Genomic DNA, 27,340 nt, shown 5'->3' with positions numbered 1-27,340 from the left:
ATGACAGTATTAGTAACAATAATAAGTGTTTGTTGGATATTCATCATATGCCAACTGCCTTACAAATACTATCATATTTCTGTTACCTAATAGGAACAATTGGACCAGGGCACCCTTATTATGCCTGTTTTTTGAATAACTGCAGATAATCAAATAGCTTGACTGAGGTCACTTCATAAACGGTCACTTAAATGGACTTGAAGACAAGGTCTTTAGCACTATTGTTGAGTCTTCAGTTTTTCTTCAAAATTGGCAGTCACATTCTTAGAAAGCATGAGATTTATGTATAGGAGCAGTTATTATTGTGGAGTCAGATAACATGATTTGAATCCTAGAACATGTTTTCCAACTTGAAATATGACATCTGTCATTGATTCATTCATAGTACCAGATATGCTATTTTAAAATATTTGAGGTTTATCACTGATAAAATCTAGAATATTGATCATTTTTTTCCATTTAAAATAGTCTTTTGGAATCTTTCTGTGCATTTTATTATTGTGTTTTTGTATAATGAAAATAAATGAGAATATGTTAACTTTGTGGGAAAGCTTATTGCTCTAATTCTTAGCACATAAATAATGCAATTAAAGCTATTATTCTTAAAGTATAGGGTCAGGTAATTGAGCAAATAGTATTTCTGAACACCAAATTTGTGCTCTGCCTTATTCTAAATGCTTCAGAGATGGGAAGGAAATCATATGTTAAATTTTAATTTTTTTCCTACTCAAAAGTATTGAAAAGCTTCAAAGGAGAGACCCAAAAATGACCTTTTAGGAAGAAGGTATATACCCATAGAATCTGTAAGGTTTTGTAGAATTACAAATTACGTACATGTGAATTATTAGGAAAGACAAGTCAGAACATTTTAGAAGAGACTTAACAATGAGTTAAGTTGACCTAGAGTCGTTACTATTACGTATTTGCTCTGGGACCTTTGAGTGAGAAGAGAGTTCAGAAGTATAGCAGTATCACTTTAGAGTGAATTTTTAATAGGATAGAAAAACATTCCCAAACAGAGGTAATCAGAGAAAAGAATATTCAGTTCACAGAACCAAGAAAGGCAGCATTCCTCCTCTCTTAGGTGGTAGAGGTTTCTGTAACGTGCAAACTGGTTAGAATATTAGTCTATTTGGCAAACAAAATGAGCAATTAGAACTGTAATTAAACCACTAAAGTAATGTAGAATAAGGGAGTTTTTTTTACAGCTTGCTTTTTCTAAGTTTTAAAATTATTTAAAATTTATAAAAAATTTTCAAGCATGGAAGATCTTTAATTTTACTCAGATTCCCAGTTGTGCTTTTCTTTCAAAAGATTAACATTTATTTCAATGATGAGAATATAGTTTTCCTTACTTCTTTGTACTTTAGTTTTCAAAACTTAATCACTAAAAGTATATTAAATTTGAATTAAAATATAATTAGTCCAGAATATCCAACATGGGGATTGATGTTGAAACTAGAGAAGCTACTACAATCCCATTGATATGGAAGTTTCTTGGGTTAAGACTCCTTCTCTTGAGAACTAAGGCAAAAGGAAATGGACCTCTATTATGAATGATCAAGTCATCACTTGACCTTTGAACCACAAAGGATGCTTTTCCAGGAACTTGGTGGAAATGTTGTAGGCTTCCGTGGGCCTGCCAGATTATAACCACCATCACAATATGATTATATCCTCAATATCTTAAATCATATTTTCTTTTTTATTTGTTTGCTTATTTTTTACATCATTGTGAAGTTTGTATCATGTTTGATCTCTTTCCTCAGGTGTAGTCTCTGTAAAATTCCCATCAAATCACCTGTGAACCGTCACCACTGTCTCTTGTGTTCTTCTTTTTCCTGTTTCACCCTTCTCTCTACCCGTATGTCTCAGATTTATAGTTTGCTTAATAGTTTTGTCTTTTTGATCTTACACCTTGTTTGGTACTCCTGATTCTTCCTATAAGTGAAACCATTTGATAGTTTTCTTTATCCTTCTGACATACTTCACTGCTCTTCCTTCAAGCTCTATCTGTGTTGCTGGAATTGGCATCTTTGTGCAAATGACCATGTCTTCTTGATCCAGTCATTTGTGTTTAGGTATTTAAGTTGTTTCCACATTTACCTATTGTAACTCATACTGAAGTAAACATAGGAGTACAGGTTTCCTTTTGAATTAATATCTTTGTCCTTTTGGTAGCAGCTCTAGGAATGGCGTAGTTGGGTATGATAGATTTACTTTTACTATTTTGAGAGTCCTTCACACAGCTTTCTATAGTGGTTGGAAATGTTTGTAGAGTGGTTGGACTAGCAAGATAAGAGGGTTCCTTTTTCTCCACATTCTCGCCAGCATTTGTTGTCAGTATTTTTTTTTTTTTTAATATGGGCCATTTTTTTTAGCTTTCAAATTTTTAAAAAATGTACTCATTATATCATCCTTCATTTTTGTACAATGTGTGAAATTCCCACCACCAATTCACCTATGAATTATCACCGTAGTCCTTTGTGTTCTACCTACCCCTTTCTTGGTCCTTTTCTCTCCTCTTCCCCTACAGAATGTCTATGATCTATAGTTGCCTGATGATTTTGATTTTTACTTTATTATAGCTACTTTTCCCCCCTCTGATTCATTTTTTTTTTTTTTTGCTACATTCTTCTTACAAATGAGGCTTATTTCTCTGAGCATCATCCCTTCCAGCTCCATCCATGTTGCTGTGAAGGGCATGAGTTTATCCTTTTTTGTTGCCAAGTAACATTCCATTGGGTAAATATACCATGTCTTCTTGATCCAGTCATCTATTTTTGGGCATCTGGGTTGCTTCCATAGCTTACCTATTGTAAATTGTGGTGCAATAAACATTGGCATGCAAGACTTGAAACTATAAAATATATAGAAGAAACTATAGGCAAAACACTACATGACATATGTATCAATAACAACTTTAAAGCACATCACCTAAAGAAAAGAAAAAGAAGGAAAGGATAAAAACAACTGGGAGTACATTAAATTAAAGAGCTTCTGGGGCCCTCTCTGGTGGCGCAGTGGGTTAAAACACAGCACTAAGAAGCTAAAGCCACTTCCGCATGAGTTCGAAGGAGGAGGAGATCCATATGGTGAGGCAGACCTCTCCTGACCCGCCCACTGCTCCCCTCAGCAGTATACTTCATCAATCTGCCTGTTCTGCTCCCCACTCTGTCTCTGGTGAATCGTCTAACCCTCCACATCTCTGGCCTGTATTCCAGGTCTGTATGAATAAATAAATAAATCTTTAAAAAAAATTAAAAGTTTCTGTACAGCAAAAGAGACATTAGTAAAAACAAAAACAAAAAGTAAAACAAAAGCAAATGCCCCACTGATAAGGAAAAAAAAATTATGCATAATACTAATGACAAAGGACTGATCAAAAAGATCTAAGAGAGCCAATGAAGCTCAACAAAAACAAAATAAACAACCTAGACAAAAAATGTGTAGAAAAACTAAAAAGACACTTTTCTAATACTGGCCATTCATATTGGTGGCATCTCATTGTGGTTTTGATTTACATTTCCCTGGTTATAATAATGTTGAACATTTTTTATATGCTGTTAGCCAACAGCATTTCCTATTAGGAAAAAAAAAAAAGAGTGTCTTTTTAGCTCTTGTACCCAATTTTTGACTGGGTTGTTTATTTTGTTTTTATTGAGTTGTGTAATTTCTTGGTAGATCTTTGATAAGTCCCTTGTCAGTTGTATATAGTGCATATATTTTCTTCCTTTTTGGTTATTGTCTCTTTTGATGTACAGAAGCTTTTTAGTTTGATATTGTTCAGCTGTTTATCTTTTATTTTGTTTTTGGTATTAGTCTTTGAGATGTTTCTGAGATGCATATTTTGAAATGTTTTGCCTTTTTTTTTCTCTATATTTTATGGCTTTAGGTCTTGCATTCAGGTGTTTTATCCATTTAAGTTGGTCTTTGTGTATGGTGTGAAGTAGTAGAGTAGTTCATTTTTTTGCCTCCAGTTTTCTCATCACATTTCATTGAAGAGAATGCTCTTGTTACAGTGTGTATTCTTTGCTCCTTTGTCACAGATTAGTTGGCCATATATGTGTGACTTTATGGCTGGATTTTCAATTTGATTCCATTGGTCTTTGAGTCTGTTTTTGTTCCAGTACCATGCTATTTTAGTTATTATATTTTTATAGTATAGTTTGAAGTCTTGGAGTGTAATACCTACATTCTTCCTCTTTTTTTTTCAGGAGATCTTTGGCTATTTGAGGTTTTTGTGAATTTCAGCTATATTTGTTCTATTTATTTGAAGAATGCCATTGAGAATTTTATTGGAATTATATTGCAGATTCCCAGTTGTTAACATTCATCCTAATTGCCTTACCATTCTCACATATATATACTTGTATGCATATATGTTAGTAACTTGAGAAATTGTTACAGATAGTAGGTCCATTGGTCTTTAATTTTTCAGTGTTTATTTTCTATAAACAAGGATTCAATCCAGGATAGTAAATTGTATTTAATTGAAATGCTACTTTTTTAAAAAATGAGCATTTGCTGAGCATCTTTTTATTTAAAAAAGATTTATTTATTTATGCATACAGAACTGGAGTACAAGCCATAGATGCAGGGGGTGAGAGGATTCACCAGAGACAGAGTGGGGAGCAGAACAGGTGGAAGAGTGAGACAGTGAGTCCTGTCGTGCTATGTGGATCACCTCGGGGCCAGCATCGAACTCGCCCTGAAGCAGCTTAAGCTAGCTTGCAGAGCTGTGTCCCAACCCATTGTGCCTCCAGGGAGGTCCAGCAATGTTACTTTTAATCTGGAAGTGCTCTATATTTCCTCGTGCGCAATAATCTTGTATTTGAATTGTGCAGCTCTCTTCCTTCATAAAATTTCTATTTGTGTTTGTTATTAAATTTAAATTATGCATTTTTAGTAAAAATTTCACAGAAAATATAGTATGCTCTTTAAAACACAAGATACTGGGCCCTCCTTGGAGGTGCAAGATTTAAAGCACAGCACTGGGAAGCTAGCCGCAGCTGCTTCAGTGAGTGAGCCCCTGCTCGGGAGGTGACACATGGCACAGTGGACGAGCTCTCCTGTTTTGACCATTACTCCCCTCAGCGATGTTGGGGAGCCTGTTTGCTCCCCACTCTGTCTCTGGTGAATTCTTTTACCACCCCTGCACCTCTGACCTATATCCTCAGTTCTGTATGCATAAATAATAAATAAATCTTTCAAAATAAATAAATAAAGACACAATATATCAGGAGAGACACAATGTTATTTTGTTCCATTATGGTAATATTTACTCTGAGTATTTGGTTGGAGTGGTACGTCTGTTCACAATTATTCAGTGTAAAATTAATATTTTGTACTTACTAAATAATGATTGGTGAAAAGTATTGTTTGCAGATCTTTTGTTGTCATACATTTTTACTCACTTTCGTCATCCTAAGTCATTTGTTAATGTAATTGTTGCCAAATAATGATTTTCAGATTCTATAGTTACCTTTCATTTGACATTCTATTACAGGTAGAACTTTCCTTTCTCCCTAACTTAAAATTTGTATTTTTAAAAATAATTCACTAAGTTAATTTACCATCATGAACTCATTGGTTCTTATTTTATTTATCTTATCTATCTTATTAGGTGGGCTTAATCTGTTTTTAGCATCATTTATTTCATGTTAAATTCATTGTAGGGTTAGCTAATAGAAGGCCCTTTAAACTGATATATCCTCTGACATGTTTCCTTTGGATGATCTGAATGTTTCATGTTCATCTAAAACTTTTTTTCCCCTAGTCCTTGAATCAGGCTTTTTCAAGGATTCCTGGTTTCTGTTTGGATAGTAGTATATAGAAACTAGTATTTGTGTGAGAAACACAGCGATATTACTTTCTCTGTTAATGCCCAACTACCTAAGCTCAGAATCCACTTTTTTTTTTTTTTTAAAGATTTATTTATCTAGGCCCTCCCTGGTGGCGCAGCAGGTTAAAGCACAGCACAAAGAAGCTTAAACCACTTCCACATGAGTTCGATCCCCGCCTGCCCCGGAGGAGATCCACATGGCGAGGCAGACCTCTCCTGACCCGCCTGCTGCTCTCCTCAGCAGTGTACTTCGTCCATCTGCCTGTTCTGTATCCCACTCTGTCTCTGGTGAATCCTCTCACCCTCCGCATCTCTGGCCTGTACCCCAGTTCTGTACGAATAAATAAATAAATCTTTAAAAAAAAAAAAAGAGATTTATTTATCTATACATATAGAACTGGGATACAGACCAGAGGCGGTGAGAGGATTCACCAGAGACAGAGTGGGGAGAGAACAGGCAGGCTGATTAAGTACACTGCTGAAGGGAGCAGCGGGCGGGTCAGGAGAGGTCTGCTGTGCCATGTGGATCTCCTCCAGGGCGGGGATTGAAGTCATGCTGAAGTGGCTTTTATTTGTTAGTTCTGTGCTTTAACCCTCCGTGCCATCAAGGAGGACCCGTTCAGAGTCCACTTTTGATATGAGAACCTGGTCTTGCCTTTGCTTTCACATTATGTTTATGTTAAATATTCCATGGTGCATTGAAAAACTCATTTTTCATTCCTTTCTTAGAGATTTTCAATACATGTTAATATATTTGAGACTATGGTAAATAAATGCTTAATAGCAAATTCAAGCTGAATACACTGGGACTGTATTTTTCAGGTAAAAATCTATTAGCATAGCTAGGAAGGAGTATTTTGATTTACATGTTTGTGACATATTGAAAATATTGAAACCAAACAAGGGCAAAGATATGACCAGTGATTAGCAGGAGGAGCACATAAAGGTTTTCATGTGTGCAATCTTAACACATGAAAGCAGGAGTCTTGTTCAGAGATTAAGGTGTAGGTAGGTAGAGGAGGAGGGCAAGGGAACCCCAAGGAAAGATGAAGGTTTCAGTAAAGGATCACTGATGTCTCTTAGCAGCATAGTAGGGAATCTCTGTTTCAAAGAGCTCCAAAAGACAGCAGCAACAGCAGCTTGGGGCCATATAATTACAAAACCATATCTTATCAATAAGTAGCAGTTGTTGGGTGAGGTTTTTGTGGACTTTGCAAAGCATGCTGGCTCTAAAAAGCTAAAGATTTATGTGTTTGGGCTATTTTTTTTAAATTGTGGTAAAAAGTCATTTGGGCTATTTTTAACATTATGAAATTTGAGTTTGCTGTCAGTGGGCTTTTGAGCTAATGGATTTCATCCTGAGATGAAGTAATAAACAACTTAGGAGCCAATATACAGAGGCCATCTTTGATTCATTTATATAGCTATTAAACAATGGGAAATATGACTTTGTCTGCATGAATTCAGTCATAGTTAATAGAATATATACATTATATGTTTTAGAAAATGATTAGCTAATATGCTCTCTCTTTTGGGCTCCCCAGGGCTATGGAGCTTTCTGGGCGAGGTAAATCAATGTGAGAAACAAAGGAACCACTTTTGACCTAGAAATAGGAAGTTTAATTTTGACACTGTGATGATATATAAGAAAACAAATAATGACCTTCTTGTAGGTCTGGCCTTCACTACTGTGGTGATACAAAATTATTAAAAGCTGTGGCTTCTGTTTCATTCTGGATGGAGAAACAAAATTAAATAACAAACATAAAAAATTGAGAAGAATTAAAGCCCCAACTGCATGTGCAGGTACTAATAACAGTAGGTTAGCCCTTAGAGAGATACGTGTGCGCTCTAAGGGAACTGGGAATGCTTTATAGACCAGGACACTTTTTAGAGTAGAGAAAGCTCAGTAAAGGCAAAGCAGGAAAGGGTAGTGAGTGAAGTTGTTTAGAAATTGCTTATGTCAGTTTTTAGTGTTTCAAGAATTGTCATGAAATACTGTGTAACTACAAAAGTGAAATGATTTGTTCTCCAGTGAGAAGGTAAATGTCTATTTGTATAGCAAATTTGTTTTCTTTGTATTCAAGTGGTCTTTAAGTAGCCTTACATTTTTCAAAGACAAGTTGCTTGACCTTATTCAGGTAGAATATACATATGTTATCTAAGAGATCTTTTTCTTACCATGTATCACATTTCCACTCAAGCTGTGTAGAGGAAAATTTGTGTATAGAATTACTATCATCTTTTCTAAAATTTTTATTTTAGTTTTTGAGATAACAATTTTTGTTCTTCCATATTTCCACTTACCTGCTACCACAACTACATAGCATTTTCTGTCTCATAACTGAACTCCAGTCATTATTTTTTTTCTTGGTATTTCATAATTGTGATGGAAATTTATTTACACACAAAATAGAAGTTTTATTTATCTTTATACACATCTCAATGGGATGGTTTAATAATTTCTATGTCTTCTATACATTCCCCCTTATCAATGTTTACTTTTTTATTAGAATGTTTCCATTTTACATAGACGAGTAGAGGCCTAGTCAAATTAACTATAGATCTTTTAGGAAAAGTGAGGACTAGTATAATTTTATTTTCATATTTTAATGCATTTGGTAGGAAAAACAGACCTTTCTTTTTTGAACTTTTTGCTAAAATAAATAATGGTCCAAATGTACAAAGCATACAAATTGAATTCCTATTCAAAGTATCCCATTATGTACTACTAGAGCACCTACTCTGGAAGTACTTTAGCTAAAAATTTGAGCATACCAACATGGCTAAGATGCGGTCCTTTTGTCAAAGAGTTCATTCTACAGTTTAACTATCAACCAGAATGTGGATTGTTAGTTATGTTGAGAGTTTTAATTTTTAGCTGTCATATCTAGTGAAAATCCTTTATCACTACATCTGCCTTCCAAAGTATTTACTGAAGGAGCTAATTTGATTTCCTCCCTTTTCTCAAATGCTGAGCAGAAAGGTTGGGTAACCCGATTGAGGTGTTAGAACTTCAGTGTTGCATTCTGATGTGTTAATGCAGACATCACCAGTACTATGACATGTCTGTTTCAGTCAGTTATTTTTAGGACACATATTGAACTACTCAAACTACTTGGTTTAAGTAATTCAAGAATTTTAGGTTTCTGAGAGACCAAGAGTGAGGTTTTGTGGTAATGTTTTCTTGTGAAACGACTGATATTTGCTGCTGTAAATGAAAGGGAGCTCAGAAAATGAACTCTAGTTTCTGTTGAGTTCAACCTAACATTTTATTGATTGAGGAACTTAAATGCTAAAGAATTTCTATGCTAAAGACACTGCTTTTCCTTAAACATTTGTTTTTTAAAGGAAAATTAGTATATATGTCAATGAAAAAATATCTTTGGAAACTCAACATTTTTCTTTTTCCAAATCTATCGCAACATAAGATTTGACTTTGAAGTTTAATATCAGCGCTTTTTTTTCTCACCCATACTGGCTTTTTAGTAGTGCTCACATTTGACATTTCTATATGAGAACTAAAGCACAAGCCATGACTTTAAATCTTTCTTTGTATAGATAAAATATATGCTAGGTGGTGCCCATTTGAAAGCCAAAAGGAAATACATTTTAAAAATGGGAGTGGTGGTTTTATAATGATCAAGGGCTACTTTTGTGAACTGAGAAAATGTGAAATCTGCATTAATTTTTTTTCCTCCATAAATAATGATGAACCGTTTACAGTTACCAATTTCTTACTATGAACAGTGAAAGTACTGATGGGATATTATTGATTGAGAAAGTAGTGCTTCTCACTAATGTATGTTGGGATTATTCTTGTTCAAGTTAAGATACATGAAAACATGCTTTTTTTTTTTTGCTTAACATTTAAATTTTTAGCAAGGAATAGCTACCCCATTTCCTGATATTCTGGCATTATCAGTCTAGTGGTAGTTTGAAAGTTTTGTTCTTAGTTATACGTTAGCTCCCATTTTGGAAAGCTTGACTTCCTATTTAGCCACATTAATACACATTAGTTGGTTATAATATCTAGCATCCAAAATACTGTTATAAAATACTAACCCAAATCATTTAATTTGTTTTAGGTAACACATAGCTTGGGCCCAAAATAAGTTGGCTATGACTGGATATAGTCATAATAATTAACCATAGAAATTAAATAAAAAAAAGATAGGGGTATGTTTTAGCAAATATTATATTACATGAATAAGTTTGCTTGAATAATAAGTTTTCTATATTTTATTCTCTAGAAATTGACTTTTATACTTTTAAATTGAGGTAAAAGAATTAGATTTGAGTTCAGTTCTTGAAAATGTTTAATTTAAACAAGTCATGTAATTAGCTTTACTTGGAAATTTGCCTATTGTAAAGTAGAACTTATCAATATTGCCCTTATCTTACAAACTATGATTATAAAGTGAAAAATTAAATAAAACTTTTGATAGCCCCACCATGTTTCTTTGTTAGTATAACTTGCATGAATAGCGTTGCCTCCCATCCAGGTATCCAAACCAGAACACTGAATTTTCGTGGATTGTTTTATTTCCTTGGCCTTTAAAACCTACTCCTTCAGAAATCCCTTGTTAATTCTATTACTGAAGCATACATTAAATTTGTATTTCTCTGTCTTATTACCATTACTTTATTCCATACCACCATACTTTTTCTTTTTTATTGGAAGTCAACTAAAATAGCCTTACAGCTCTTTGTTAGATTCCTATATTCTTAGTTTCCAAAGAGCAGCCAGTAAGATCTTTTAAAAGCACTTTTCAGATCACATCTTTCCTCTGTTTTATCTGGTCCCTACCCCACCTCTTTGATCATCTTTGATCATCTTTTTTTTTTCCCCTAGAGAAGGCGTAACTTTTTTACTTTTTAAATTCAGGTAACTCTGTTTACATTCTTTGTGTTTTATATGTAGAGGATCTCCCTTCTCAGGTGTTGCTCCCACACCTTTACTGTAACGCAAGCACCCTGAGTGCCTGGGTACTCCCACTTTTTGTTTTTAACATTTTTCTCTCCTCTCTCTCTGGTAGCCTTAGTTTTACAGTAAGATTCCTTGGGTTTGTTGTTAGTTTGGCCTTACCTGACTTTTTGTTTTACTTATCTATATTCCATATATAATTGGCACTATTCCATATTTGTCTTTCTCCTGATTTATTTCACTTAGCATTTTCAGTAACTTCTATGTTTTTGCAAATATCAAGTTTGTCTTTTTAAATAACTGATCTTCTTGACCCATGCATCTGTTATAGGGCACTTAGATTGTTTCCATAGCTTGATTGCAATGAACATAGGCCTACATATTTCCCTTCAAATTAGTATTTTTGTATTCTTTGGATAGGTACCTAGAATACAAATTATTGGGTTATATAGTAAATCTATTTTTAATATTTTGAGAGACTTCCATACCATTTCCCATAGGGTGTGGACCAGTCTAGAGTCCAACCAATAGCCCAAGAATCTTCCTTTTTCTCCACGTGTTCGCCAGCACTTATTGTGAGCAACAGTTACTCACCCACAAAACCCTCTCTTGCTTCAGAGTGACATTTGTCATAATCTAAAGTAATTCCCCAGTTGTTCTCAGTCACTTCAGATATCACATCATTTATTGTATATTTCTTATTTGTATGCTGCCTTTCTACTGGAAACTGAGCTACATGTAAATGTTATAACCTTAACTCCTTGTATAGTATCTACTGTATAGTAGATATTGGATAAATATTTGTGGAATAAATTAGTAAAATTTATAAATCAATAAAATTATTAATAAATTAATAAAATTTTGTTAATAATTTAATAAAACATTTTAAATAAGCTAGTAAAACACAAATGACCAATAGACATGAGAAAATGTTTATCACTTATTGTCAGAGAAATACAAATCTAAACCACAATGATTTACCAACTCATATCTTGAGAATGGTCACCATCAAAAAGACCAGAAATAATAAATGTTGGTGAAAGAGTGGGAAAGAAAGGTACCCTTCTACACTGGTAGTGGGAATATAAAGGTTTTTCAAAAGACCACAGATGGAGCTGCCATATAGCCTAGCAATTCTACTGCTAGGTATCTATCAGAAAAATACAAAAGCACAAAGTTAATTTGAAAGTAAAACTTGTATTCCTGTATTCATTGCAGTGGTGTTTACAATATTCAAGATATGGAAAAAGCCTAAATGCCCCAAAACATATTAATAGGTCAAGTAAGTGTGATATGCACACATACATACACATACACAGGAATATTACTCAGCTATAAAAGAAAAATAAGATAAACTCTTGATATTTGCAACAGCATGGATGGATATTAACATCCCTTAAAGGTATAGTAAATGAAAACAGTCAGAAAGAGAAAGACAAATAACAGATGTCACATATATGTGTAATACAGAAAAACAAAAGAAAGGATCAGATAAACCAAACTAAAACAACACCACTTGAAAGCTCACTGTGCAATGGGCGCAACGAGAGGGAGTCAGGGACAGTGGGAGAGATGAGAACAAAGAAAGGAGGGAGTAAAATTGTGTGTGGTGGTGGACTCTGGGCATTTTGGCAGAGGGTGGACATGGTGACAATACCTGTAAGTATTTCCACTGTAATGGAAAAAAAATGATGCACAACATATCAGCACAATGACTCAATATAAAATACAAAAAACACATTTTGACAAATATTTGTAATAGATATGAAATACTTTGTAGTTTATCAATGAAAAATGGAGGAAAATTACCATACTCTCATGGGAATATATTTGTGTTGCTGAACCTTGGTGTGCGTAAAGGGTAAAAAAGAAACAAAGCTTGCAAGATTTTGGTGGTTTGATTGATTGTGTGAGTTAGTTGCTTATTCAAGGTCAGAACCCCTTCTAATTCTTGGTCTGGTGTTCTCTCCAAGTGTCTGGGCTGCTGCTATAATGTGCACTACAAGTGACTTGAATAATTTGACTCAAATAGAATAGGAAACTTCTTGATTCCTCTGAGTATTTGATTGAAGTGGGTCATAGCTTATTGTAGATTTGTGATTATTTTTTAACTATTATTTCTTCATTTGATATAAAATCCTACTTCATATGAACTCCAGTCTCAAGAATAGGAATTTTTTTGAAGTGTTAAAACATTTTGTAAATATTTTTAGTCCTTTTCATTTTCATCTGCTTGTTCACTTCAGCATTCTAGAAAGAACCACAGAAAAGAAAGAGTTCTGAAATGTTGTAAGAAAAGGTACTTTTTGAGAGTTTTCTAGTTCAATGAACAGCAGGAAACACCAGCTCACTAATATCTAGTCAAGCATTTAATATCAAAAGCCTCCAGCCATTTATAGAAGCATTCTAAAAGTCACGCCAGCTTATTTGAACCAACAGTAAATTCATGCATTTGATAGTCCCTCGGTCACTCATAAATACCATAGTTGTTCCTCCTCATACAGTTCTGTTTAAAAAAAAAAAAAGGACGTTATCAATAGGAACAGTGCCAGATAAAAAGGTAACTTGGAGTAGAATTTTGACTTGGTGTCTAATTTCCAAGAATATTTAGAGTGTTCTCTGAAAATGCATTCAAATTTTATACTAGTTTCATTTTCCAACTTTTTTTTAAAAAAGGTTTATTTATGCATACACATCTGGGGTACAGGCCAGAGGTATAGGGGTGGTGAGAGGATTCACCAGAGATAGTGGGGAGCAGGACAGGCAGACCAAAGAAGTACACTGCTGAGGGGAGCAGTGGGTGTGTCAGGAGAGGTCTGCCATGCCTCCAGGGTGGTTATAGAACTCATGCTGATGTGGCTTTATCTTCTTAGTGCTGTGCTTTAACCTGCTGCACCACCAAGGAGGGCCCCATTTTCCAGCTCTTAAAGAAAATACATCTGACTGACAGTACTTGTTTACTGTCTCTAGTACAAGATCTAGTATAATATTTTAAAGACTTTAGTGTCCAATATATTTGTTGGTGACTATTTATCTGTAACTCTTATGAATCATTGTACAAATTGAATATATATTTTAAAAGCAGAAGTATTTATTGTTTTAGAGAACAAATTCCTGACATTTTGGCATCAGATTTCTAAGAGCATTTTTCTCAACTTTTCCTAATGCATTCATTATTTTTCATCCACTGTCCAGCAGACAACTAACTACAAATTTGGTTCTCAGAAACAGTTGATTTTTCAGTGTATGACATTTTTCCTTCAGGAAAAGCTAGAAAGATTAGGATTAATATATATATGAAGAACATTTCATAAAGTAAAATATGATATAAATGTAGATGTCAAAGATTGTTGATATTAATATTGATTACTGTAATTCCTAATAGATAGGGATTAAAAAAAGATGTGGAATTTAAGTTAAGGAAGAGGGCAGCTGGTACTCTCACTCCTGCATGGTCCTGTATCCCCCAGCCACACTGAGGGTCTTTCCTCTCACCTGAATGGAGCTGGTCTTTATTTCATTGGGCAACCTGTTTGGCATTAAAGATATGATTTAGGTCAGGTAGGGAAAGGGCTAGGGAGGAATAAATAGGATGTTAGTAGAAGAGGTAAAATTATAGAGAGGATGGTATAGAGAGGATGGTAATTTAGAGAAATGTTATCTTATTTTATGTGTTCCTTCTTGATGTTACAGAGGATCAGAATGGAACCAACTCTGAGACAACATTCAAGGATTTTACAACTAGGAATCTAGGAGATAATAAGTACTGGAGGGCTTTACTGAGGGAATAAGATACATAAAAGAGAGAGAGAGATTAAAAGATAGCTTTGGATTCCCAAAATCTTTGGAGTTCTCTTTATTTTGAAGTTTAGAGTTTTGTTCTTTGCGTATGCACCCCTTTACTAATAAACTAAAGACCTATGGGGACCAGGAGAGAGAAAATTGAAGAAGTTACTCAAAAGGAGGAGACAAAAAGGCCTTTAATTGTCACCCCGAATAGTAGTAGTCAAATCATCCAAGTATAGTAGGAGTGAGGAATTTAGAATAGAATTTCTCTTTCTGATAATAAAGAACTGAGTATGTGGGTGAAGTTTTTCCTCCACAGTATCTAAGAAGATGTTAGAGACTGAGAAACCATAATCTCCAGTAATGTTTAAGAATTCCTATTTTACATAGACTGTGGTGGAGAGGTTCCTTGGTGATGGGTGTGTTGTGGCTGCATGCATCTGATGAGGTGTAATCCTATACCTTTGTGTCACATACTGGGCTGGAGCACACACATACAGGGCTGTAAACTGATGTTCCGTGATAAAAAGAAAAATTAGATAAGGAAGTAATTGATGGCACTCTGACTTGAAAAGATTTTGTTTCATGTCTTTTTCCTCTCTTTGCCTATCTTTAACCAAGAATATGCTATTGTCAATGAAATGATTTATGCTGAAATATTTTCAAAATAATTTAGTATAAACTCCACAATAAGAAAACACACTTGTATTTTCCCAGATCATTTTAAAAATAAAATTACTATTTCTAAAATAACTTGTCATATTCACGTAAGTGATCCTTTCATAGCTAACATGTATTTAGCTTAGGGATATAGTTACTTATACTTCTAATTTTGAATATATTTATTATTAAAAATATGTTGTGATTAATTGTGTTATTACTACCACTACCAGCAATAATAAACACTTAATGTTTACATCACAAAATGGATAATATTGTTCTAATTGAGGATGTTAAGGTTCTTGAATGATGATAAACACCTTCCATGTCATATAGCTGGCACTTGGATTTGAAAGGAAGTATATGACTCCTCCGCATATGCACATGCACTTACTGACAGCTGGGCAAGTCAAGTCAGATGTTCTAAAATGAATCACTCTTACAGTATTCCTGGATATCACAAACCCACTCTTGTGAATGTTCTGCTTTGGGAAATAACTTTTCTATTTTTCTTTTCTGTAAGCTGTCACTTTATTACATAAAACAATCTCACTCTAAAACATTCAGTCTCCATCTTGGCAAGAGAGGTTATGATGCAAATATTGAAGACTAGGCTTATGCATTGTGGTCTTTAAGGAATTTGGACATCATTTACTGCCTTCACAATTTAAAAAATTGTGAAAATGGGAGCAGAAATTAAATACAAATGGAGTATAAGATCTATATCTCTTATCTCTTCAATTATTGAACATTATTATTCAATGATATTATTATTCAACAATATTATTATTGTTTTGAAGATTTTTAATTTTATGCTATACATAAAACTATTGAAAAAGTTGTGGAAGTGCACAACATGACCAGATTTCTTGTTAGAATAATTTCTGTTGTAACAGCTCTAAGACGGGGTTCAAGAGAAACAAAAATGGCAATAAGTGGGATATGGCAGTGAACCTGAGAATACGCTGCCTGAGAAATGGTGGGACTTGCTCTCAGGTCAGGGCACAGAGGAAGTTGAAGAAATACACAGACTTATTTGGAAGATGAATTGTATCTTGAAAGGAAAAGGCACTTCATGCATTGTCATTGATGAGAAGGCAGCTTATTATGAAATTCATTCTTTAAGGCTTCTGCTGAGAAATGAAGAAGAAAATAAAGATAGTTATTCTTGTGAATTAACTGCCAGGGGAGCAAAGTGCTAATGCGGGGTCTGTTACGGGTTCAGTAGGCAGTTGGAGTTAAGGCAACTTATCTTGTGCTGGGAAGTGCGGTCACTTTGCTCAGCTGAGGGCTAGCCCACAGCCTACAACAGTGCAAAAACATTTAACAAACATTAAAATTTAAACAGTTCTAGATGAGCCTGCTATGGTGGCTCATATGAGCACACAATCTCTTTTGGAGTTTCTCCATAAATCCCTTCCTAGTAACTGCTGTATGTGGTAAAGGTGATACAGGAGATAATTAAAATAAGCCATTTAGCATAACACCTGGCAGATGATAATTGCCTAATTAGCAGTAGTCATTACTACTACGACCACCACCACTACCAGGAGCAGCAGTCTGCGCAGTATATTTTAAGAATCCCTATGTTGTATTTGAATTCTAAGTGCTATGAGAAATTGGAAATTACACAATTTGATCTTTGTTTCTTATGATCTTAGGTGACCATGCAACATGTGAAGAGCAAGAAGACCTTAGATTTTGCAGCAAATGTGTGGTTATCTCTAACCCAAGCAGATGCGGATATTGTCTGTGAGCTTCCTGTAGTAAAAGGAGGACAAGCTATTTTTCCATGTGTGTTACTAATCTTTGGTCATACATATTGTGTACATGCAAATAGTTTTAAAGTTGCTTATTTTTACTTCTGAACTCTATAGTTACAGATTTTAGTTTTTTTTTTTACTTCTGAAGGAGTTGTTTTATCCATTGACAAGACTTTTTCATTATCAAACCATGAGTCACTGGGGGATATGGAGTTAAATATAACTTAAAAAAAAAAAAAAAAGACCTATGGTTCAGCTTCAATCTCAGGGATTGAGACCATGAGAGAGAGGAAAAATATCATGTCTGTGTCTTCATCTGGCCCTGGATGACAACCCCCATCTCATCCCCTCACTTTTGATGTACTTTCTCATCAAACTTTGTAACCTTTTAAATTTTAAGCATAATGTATGATAGCTTTGTCTTCTTTGCAACTAGTAACACTACGCATGAAATGTCTTCCTATATTATACATATAATAGTTTCTGTTGAAAAAATATTTTTTTTTCTTTCTGTCAGTCCCCTGGGGATTTGTTCATTGTCTTTAATTGCTCACTTTTAGTTAAAGTTAATAATCGGAAGCTCAAAAACCTCTCAAGTAGATGCAGAAAGTTCAGATCAGAGGAACTCTCATGTAATGTTTTTTATTATGGCTTGATCATGTATTTGGGTTCTGCTTGTATGAATTTCAAAGTGACACATTTCTTCTTCACTCTCTCCCTCTTGCTTTTTTAGTAGTGAGATACCACGTTGATGTTCATACTGGGCAACTAGAACAAGCAGCAACTGAGTCTCTAGTATCCCTCTGTCTCTATGGAGAGAGGGGCGATTCTGGTCTTAGACTCCTATACAAATCTAATATGCCAGTAAAATTTCAAAGAGGACAGGTAAGTCTGCACAAATATCTTTCTATGTTCATAGCAATCACCCTGAAGGTGGTTGTGCATGATTGAAAGTTCAAAAGATGCTTAATATTTAAAGTTTTCATTTTTGGATATCTTTTTTTTTTAAAGATTTATTTATTTATTTGTACAGAACTGGGGTACAGGCCAGAGATGCGGAGGGTGAGAGAATTCACCAGAGACAGATCAGGGAGCAGAACAGGCAGATCGACGAAGTACACTGCTGAGGGGAGCAGCGGGCGGGTCAGGAGAGGTCTGCCACGCCATGTGGTAGCCTCCTGGGCAGGCGGGAATCGAACTCATGCGGAAGTGGCTTTAGCTTCTTAGTGCTGTGCTTTAACCCGCTGCGCCACCAGGGAGGGCCTGGATATCTTTAACACAAGTTTTCCTGAATATCTGATGTGTACTAGTATGCACTATACTAGTAATGAACTACGGGACAAAGAAAAATGCATTAAAATTTCATGATAGTTTAAGAAAAAGAAAAAAGTGAATTGAGATGATATCAGGAGAACATATATATGAACTTACTTTGTCAGGATTGAAAGATAACAAAACCTTATTCTGAAAGTCTATAGAAGGGCCATTATAGGGTATTACATGTAATAAAACCATAGCTTTTCCTTCAAGCATCTTGAATGTGGCCAATTACATTATTTTTCACAACTTAAAACCCTTTCACTATTGCCTTTTGTCCTTTATTTGTAAGTATCAACCTACATTATAAGATGTTGAGGAGTTAAAGTGAACTATGTAATCAATCCAGTTAATTTTGAATGGTATTGTGTTATTAATAGGAAGGACATATGATTTCAGGGTCTGAAGTTAAGACTAGAATAAAACAGAAATTAAGAAAGAGTACTTTTAAGTTGAGAGTTTTTTTTCTCAAATATTATTTGTAATAATTCATAAAGTATTTGGAAACATAAGTGATTGTTTAAAAAGATTTATTTATTCATACAGAACTGGGATATAGGCCAGAGATGTGGAGGATGAGAGGATTCACCAGGAACAGAGTGGGGAACAGAACAGGCAGATCAATGAAGTACACTGCTGAGGGGAGCAGTGAGCTGGTCAGGAGAGGTCTGCCGCACCATGTGGATCTCCTCTGGGGCAGGCGGGGATTGAACCCATGCAGAATTGGCTTAAGCTTCTCAGTGCTGTGCTTTAACCTGCTGTGCCACCAGGGAGGGCCCAGAAACATAAGTGGTTTTAAAACTGATTTAATTCTTTCACTCTTCACTGCAGCATGCAGAAGCTTTCATCAGAATGAGTAGGAGAGTTAGATCTGCTTGGGGGGGTAGCATACTGAATTTTTGTTATCAAAAGTGAATTATTTGCAACAGAAACAATGTTTATATGCCATGATACTACTACTATTAAGGCACCAAAAGATCAGGGAGTTTCCCTTAAAGAATCCTTTTCATCTACCACTTTGTGATATCTGATAAAGGCATCGTTACCTACTCGATGCCTAGGAGAGGTAACTAGTTGTTACAGCAGAGTGCACCATCACGTGACAATACGTGCTGAGGTTTTACAACTCACTTTCATGATTAAGCCTCTTCAGTTCATAATTGTATATACCATTTACCAGAGAGTGGAAAGGTATACTATAGGTTGACTTTAAAATTGGGTGGGAGGTATAACTCCAGTCAGTGTATAAGTAAGAGTAAATAATGTTAGTTTAATGTATGCTTTGAAATTTAGAGTGGAGTGTGGGGGGCCTTGACCAGCAAGGCGAGGGGGTAGAGCCCCAGGGACAGCGTGAGGAAAAACGTGGACACGTCTTTCACTGAGGAGAGCTTTTATTCTTCTTCTTCTTTCTTGTTACAGTCATAGATAGATAGAGCATGAGGGCGGTACAGAAAGTACAGGTGGGGGTGGTCTTGATGGTTTGATGTCTCAAAGCCCAATGGGGTTGAGGGGAGGGAGCCGTCATCATCTTAAGGGAGTCCACACTTATCTCGGGAGCCAGAGATAAAACCTATCTCAGGCATTGGAACTTGCTGAGCACGAAGGGAAAGGGAGTGGGGGAAGGGATTTGGGTGTGCTGTTTTCTCAACCGGGATGTTTACCCTAAGTTCCGATCAAGTGTTGTTTTGTGCATAGTAGGCAAGGTCCTGGTCTCGGTCCCTGACTGTGGAGCTACATGTTTTTCTTCCTAAGTTCATTTTAGATATCACATTTTCCCATTATTTTTTAAACATGGAATATAATGCAAATTCCAAGTGATTTCAAGAGTTTTTCAGTTGAGAAACTGTGGCAATAATATTTTAGTTTTATTACCACAATTATTTTGCACACTTCATATCATTAGCTACTAATTTGTCTTGTCATTTTCTCTACAAAGTGACCAGGGGTATAATCAAAAGGCAGCAACAGACACGATAGACTTAGTTTAATTTTATCTTCAAAACTGAAGTTATTTTAAGAAACAAGAAGAAATCAGGATGCTGATTCAGGCAGTCTGTTAGTACTTGTGGTACTGTAGTTTTGGATGGACCCCAAAGCAGATCATCAGATGAGAAGTGGCTACAAGTAATTTATCTGAGAGGTAGTGGGAAGGTGCAGGCTAGGGAGGGAGAAAATTTATTCTTACATGCTTTATAATATGTTAGTATTCTTTGAAACTAAACATACTGCACATTTGGCCATGTAACTGTCAGTCTGACTACATAACAAATTGCCTCATAGGGCTAGAAACCTAAGCAAGCAAAACTCAACACCAGAAGCCTTTGTCTTAGATTTGTTTATAGGTCACACTAGTACTATCCTAAGTGGAAAAATATAACTGCAACAGAGGAAAAAATCACAGCCCAACACAATTTTAATAGTTAAAAAGTAATTTGCTTGTTTTTCTTTCCTTATTATTCCTTTAGATGTAAGCTGTAATAATATCTCTTTTAAAGTACTATTCTGCTTCTGGTAGTCTGTGGACTGTTATTGCCTGCACTTGTCATGTACTGGGCTCTGGTTATTTCTGACAGTGTTTTTTTTTGTTTTTGTTTCCCACACCAGATTGATACATTTCAAATAGAAGCAGTGTCGCTTGGAAAACTGCAGAAGGTGCTGTTGCACTGTGAGGCCAGTGACAAATCACAGTACTGGTACTGCGAAAAAGTCGTTGTCAGAGAACCTGCCACAGCATCTGAGTCTGTCTTCACCTGTGAAAGGTAGTGCTGGTCTGTGTGGTCCATAAAAAAGTGTTCTGCAGGATAGTTAATGCTGTGTGTGTCTGCATGTGTTTTTCTGCAGGGATTTGTGTCATTTCACAGTATTTCACATCATACACTATCTTAGCTTGTGATTATTATTTCAATGTGCTGGATGTCACAAAAGGACCAAAAATCTAATGCTAGAAATAATTACATAATTTGTGAGAATATTTGTTTGAATATTGGTATCTTGATATCCTCAGAACATTACATAAGAAAAACAAACTTTAAAATCTAAATTACATGGACTGTCTCCTGAATCCTGGAAACAATTATGAACTGGGAAACAATTCCCTTCATTTGTGAATTGGTCCCATTGACATTAGTCTTATTTATATTTTTACAGATGAATTTATTTGTGTATATAAGAACTGGGGTGTAAGCCAGAGTTATTGGGGGAGGTGGGGACATGAGAGCATTCATCAGAGACAGAGTAGGCAACAGAACAGAGTGACTGAAATCCACTGCTGAGGGGAGCAGCAGGCGAGATAGGATTGGTTTGCTGTGCCATGTGGGTCACCTCCCTGGCTGGCTGGGGATTGACTTTGTGCTGCTGTGGGTAGCCATAACTTGATAGTGCTGTGTCTTTAACCCCTGCACCACGAGGGAAGTCCTCGCACTAGTTCTAAAGCCCAGATTCTACATATTTTCCTTGCTTGAAATTTCTTTGTCAAACATTGGGTACTTCTTGGCTTAAGAAAACATACCTTATTTTCACCAGAAGAAGTCTTGCTCTTTTGATCCTTGCTAGATTTCTTTCTTTCTTGATCTTTTCTAAATCCTGCACTCTCAAGAAAGTGCTCAGTTTCAACTTGATGACACTGATGTTCCTTGTTGCTTAGTCTCTTAATTACAGGGAAGGAGGATAGGCCCCAGACCCGTTCCTGTGAACAGGATCCTATTGTGAACATCGGAATAAGAAACTTTGAACTTCATTTAAACATTTTATGAATAGCCCCAGAACCTTCTTCTAAAAAGATAATCAGTAAGAAATGAGACCAAAAAACAAAAAAGGAAGAGACAGAGACATTGAAAATTTAAGAACATGGAGATTTGAAGATGCAAACAGTTGCAACTTTAATTCTAAACAAAAGTGGAACAAAAAGTAGTAAGTCATTTCAATTAAAAATACTAAAGGTATTTCACTAAAAAACTGCAAACTCCCAAGGTGATTGGAGATGACTGACCTGGAAAGAAGTAATGAGAGCCACAGTAGCCCACCCTCTTTTTTTCCTTCTCAGTCATAAGTTCAGTTTCAGAGTGCCTTTTTAATTCTCACTGCCTTTTCTGTGTTGACTTCTCTTTCCTAATTCACTTCTTCATTATATCGGCTTGGATTATTGCAGTAGTATTCTATTTTTTTTTATATATGCTGTTCACCACTGGCAAATCAACTGCTGTCACTATTCACACTTAACTTCTATTTTTTTTTTCTTACTTTTCCCCTTTACTCTATTTTTATTTTGTAGTATTTTATTGGATAGTCTTGCCCTCAAAATTTTCATAAATACATTTGAGGGAAAATATTTTTTAAAACATATTTTAAGTTACATCGTTTCCCTGTTCAAAAACCTTCCTTAATTGCTTACCAAAAAACCAAATATATGATTTTTCCATTCAGGGGTATATGCCATTTGATTACATTTCTCCCCTTTAATTTGCTTTTAGAGTGCCTTTTTACAAGATCTTAGTGAAATTAGACAACCATTAGTTACCTGAAAAAGTTCTGTTTAATTTTGCTTTTGTGGACTCTTGGAATATGTTTAAAAAAATATTCCTTTTTAATTTATGGATACAGAACCAGGTACAGGCTTGAGGTGCGAGGGGTGAAAGGATTCTAGAGACAGAGTGGGGAGCAGAACTAACAGATTGATGTGACCCAACCCAGTCATGTGGGTTACCTACCCACCTGGGAATTGAACTCAGGCTGAAGCTGCAGCTAGCTTGCAGTGCTGCTCTTTAACCTGTTGTGCCACCAGGGAGGGCCTGGAGTGTTTTTCTTCACCTAGGAATGCTCTTCCTCTGCTCTCCTTGTCATCATCCTGTACATTTTGTAAATTCACATTCTAATTCTGCTGCTATCTGGAGCTAATTGGCCCAACTCTTTTCCTAATTCTTACTCAAGATTTATCATAATGCATAGTATAAGTATCTTAGGAACTAAGAGCCAGCACACAAATATGTTACAGGCTGAGAAGCAGTTTAATTTATTCTGTACATCAAAAGAGTTAAGGAGTGATTCATCTGGGGTTTTCTTCATAGAGTCTGGTGAACTCTGTTATGATGTTCTTCGTAGAGGCTGATGAACAGTTGATTTATTTTACATGTGCAATCTTCTGATGATAATTTAAAGCTATTTATCATACATTCATGCTTATGCTAAATACCATGCCCTAATGCTGTCTCTCCATCATTAGCCCAATGCCTCCATTACCCTTACCTACTGCAGTACTTTATTTCTCTACTATGCCAGCATGGCCTTGTTTGGAAGGAATAGATGTGATAGATTAATTTAGTTTCAAAGGATTATAGCTGAAAAAAATAAAATCATGAAGTATGTTAACAACCATAAGTAGTATAATAGATGTGCACTGTCCTGATACAACAAATGCTAATATTTGATGTTATCATATAACAGTAAGTTCTGATGAAATGGTAGTCAGTGATGAAATGGTTGCAAAAGCCATCCCTTCCTGTCTGTAGATATTTCCGCAGATCCTATTTTCTTAATTCTTAAGGCAGAAGAATAGTGGTGCCAAGAACAGAACTCAGGTGCCACAACCCTGTGCTTACTAAACCTCGCTCTGCTTGTGAAAATCATGGACAGCTGACTCTCAGGAAGATGAGAGTCTGAAAGACAGTTCTGACCTAAAGGGAGGCCTGCAGCCCTCTTAATTATTTGTGGCTGGTCTCTTCTCCAACCAGTGTGTGAGCTACTCAAGGTGGTCTAGCTAATGGGCTCTGAGGTGCAGGCAAGATAAATGCTCAAGACTGTGATACTTGAGGGAAATTTGTAAGAAAATCTCAGTCATGCTCCCTGATGCTTCTATAAGGAGACAAGAATTTATAGCACAACTGATTTAGGGCAGAGAGAAAGACCACCAATTGTTCGTTTCTTTTATAAGTCAAGGGGGGAAATGCAGAGCATAGCTGTGAGAAGAGAATGCTTTGTGCACCACAGATGCTTGCTGCCAGGATTCGCATCTCCTTTTCTTTTTTTACCCCCTCTTCAATTGAACACCCACATCCTTCTGGTTTTATTTTATTCCTAAACTAAGGATTTTACTTTTCTGCCTTCTGTATATTTAATATAGATGATACACCACTGAATGTACCGTGAACACATAACGGCTATTTGAGATTTGGAGCGAGCAAAAATTGTATTTGAAACAGACAAACATTCAACAGACAATGTACTGAAGTAAACATTTTTATTTACTATTTGTATGAGTTTCATATGACTGCTATAACAAATTATCACAAAATTGGCGACTTAAATTCTCTCAAAGTTCTGGAGGACAGCGGTCTGAAAGTAGGTACCAGCAGGGCATACCTTCCTCTGAAGGTTCTGAGCAAGGATCTTTATGCCTCTTTAGTTTCCTTCCCCCCCCCCCCCCAACCGTGCTTACCCATAGTCCATGCTCTTCCTTGGTTTGCAGCTTCATCTTTCTGATATCTTTCTCTTTTATCACATTGCTCTTTTGCTTCTTCGTGTATGTATTTCTGTGTCACTTTTCTTCTTATAAGGAGTCACTAGACAAGGGCTAACACTGTTCCAGTCTTTTGCATACTTAAGTACAACTGCAAATAATCTATTTCCAAATAAGTTTACATTCTGAGACTTTGAGTCAGCTTTATCTTGGGGGGCATGGAGACACTATTTAATGCAGTATATTATTTAAGTGGAACCCATGAACTACTCTCCATACAAGACTTGTTAGCATTAACTTAGAGATTTCTAGACTGTTCTGTACGTTACTCAGCATGTTGCAGTATTATGTATATATGTGTGTACGACCTTGAGTTTCATGATGAAATCATTAAAAAAAAGTAAATATTTACCTTTGACATTTATCAATGTAATTTATAAAGATATCTGTTCAACAGTGAGTGTCTGGATTTATAGATCATTAATAGCAAAGAATTTCAGGCTGAAGACAAGGAGAGCCAAAAGTCCCTCAGTATCACCTTCCATAACTTCTGATTGTCTTGGGAAGTGACATTGACATGAACTTGTAGTAGTAGGTTATTTAAAATAAAGGCCCTACATAAAGCAATTCTAAATAGAAGACTTGTGAATGCAGGAATTCAAAGTTTAGCTACACATAAGTAATATGTTTTAAAGCTATCTGACTGGACTTGTCAACAAAGAGCAACGTGGCCAGCTTTATTTTCTCAAAACCAAATTATATACCTGAGGCATGTTGACCTAACGAACAAGGATAAAAAGCTGTATAGTTTTACTTAGAATTGATTTTGTAGCTAATACTTTTGAAGTGTTTCAGCCTCATTTCTGTTCCAGATTCTTTGCTTTATAATGCTTTTTGTTTTGAGATTTTCTTTGTTTAAAATTGAAGAGTTAAGACAGTTTCTACTATGATTGAATAGACTGTCCGCAAGTTCTGGATACTTTTTGTAGGTGGAATGCCCTCCGTCCAGGCCCATCTCATCTTCCCATAATCCTTAACAACTTTGTATTAATTGTTGAAAAGAGATTCCTTTACTCTGCTGAAATATTTGTGTGAGGCAGGCATTTGAGCAGAAGCGGAAAGAAGACATTGCTCTCATTGTTGGAGCTGTACACTGTGGAAAGCACTGGTGCTGAAACACTTTGACCTCACACTGTGCTGGGGCCAGGTCAGGCGTCTGGCTCTCTTCTGCTCTGGAGAGGCAATCTGAGTTCCCTAACTTCCAGTCCAAACCTTCCCTCCTCCTTCTTCCCCCATGTCTAGAGTCTAGTGGGCTCTTGCTGATGTATTTACTGGTAAATTAACAAAAGGTGTGTCACCTTTTTGAAGCCTCTGCTTGGGTCAACTGTCATTTCCTTGCAAGTCTTTTCCAAAAGTGCATACCAGTAGCTCATCATGTACTATAATCAATTATATTTATGTGTTTCTGTGTCTGTTTTACTATCCCCAACTCTTGGAAGATTTTCTTTAAGGTCAGTTTGATGTCTTATATTTTTACTTTCAGATCCACCATGAATTTTGGATAGGTTAAAATGATACCTGTGTTCAGAAGAACTAAGATCATACACACACACACATACACACACACACACGAGATCACATATCTATAAGATCATATATATAAGTATATATATATATTTATAAATAAAATAACAAAATTTAGTTAATTATAGATGGATAATTTACATGGTTCTACATACTAAAAATAAAGGGGACAAACTAAGGGGTCTATATCCTGTGACGGGAGTCAGATAAGGTTTTGGGTTGTCAAGGTTAGAGCTGGGGGTGGTCTCAATTGACAGAGTAACTTTTTCTTTTAAATGAATAACAAAATAGTTTATTTTTACATCAATTGGTGCATTTTTCCATCTCAGTTATAGTCCCCTTGGGCTTCCCATCACCAAATCACCCATGTGCCACCACCATAGTCCAATGCATTTCCCTCCCCCTACTGTTTTTGATCCCATTCCCCATTCCACCCCTATAAAATGTCTCTGGTATATAGCTGTTCATTATTATTATTATTTTCTTGTCTGGTCCGTTACATTCCTGCTATGAGTGAAACCATCTGGTCTTTTTCCTTTTGGCTTATTTCACTAAGCATGATCTTTTCTAGCTCCATCCATGTTGCTACAAAAGACACATGTTTATTTATTTAGTTTTTTGGTTGCTGAGTAATATTCCATTGTGTATATGTACCACATCTTTTAATTCAGTCATCCACTTTTGGGCATTTGGGCTGTTTCCATGTTTTTCCAATTGTAAATAAAGCAACAATAAACATGAGGTGTAGGTATCTTTTTGAATCAGTGTTTTTGTGTCTTTTGGTTAGATACCTAGGAGTGGGATTGCTAGGTCATATGGAAGCTCCATGTTTAGCATTTTGAGGAACCTCTGAACAGTTTTCCATAGTGGTTGCACTAGTTTGTATTCCCACCAGCAGGGCAGGAGAGTTCCTTTTTCTCCACATCCTTGCTAACATTTGTTGTTGCTAGTTGTTTTAAGATGTGCCATTCTCACTGGGGTGAGGTGGTATCTCATTGTGGTTTTAA

The 27,340-nt window shown here is 35.7% G+C and overlaps 1 protein-coding gene across 1 annotated transcript in view; it reads left to right on the top strand.

The window, feature by feature from the left end:
• Nucleotides 1-27,340, top strand: part of RP1 (retinitis pigmentosa 1 (autosomal dominant)) — a 147,677-nt gene that overhangs the window by 108,679 nt on the left and 11,658 nt on the right. Inside the window, exons 19-21 of the mRNA XM_004680039.1 lie at nucleotides 16,880-17,012; nucleotides 17,715-17,866; nucleotides 20,903-21,057. Of these exons, the coding sequence (XP_004680096.1) occupies nucleotides 16,880-17,012; nucleotides 17,715-17,866; nucleotides 20,903-21,057 (440 nt within the window). The remainder of the gene's footprint in view (nucleotides 1-16,879; nucleotides 17,013-17,714; nucleotides 17,867-20,902; nucleotides 21,058-27,340) is intronic.

This window comes from Condylura cristata, unplaced genomic scaffold (genome assembly GCF_000260355.1).
Source record: "Condylura cristata isolate star-nosed mole 26May11 unplaced genomic scaffold, ConCri1.0 scaffold00009, whole genome shotgun sequence".
In the NCBI taxonomy this organism is placed as follows: domain Eukaryota; kingdom Metazoa; phylum Chordata; class Mammalia; order Eulipotyphla; family Talpidae; genus Condylura; species Condylura cristata.
Note: the sequence above shows the minus strand (reverse complement) of the source record. Positions and strands in the feature narration are given on the sequence as shown.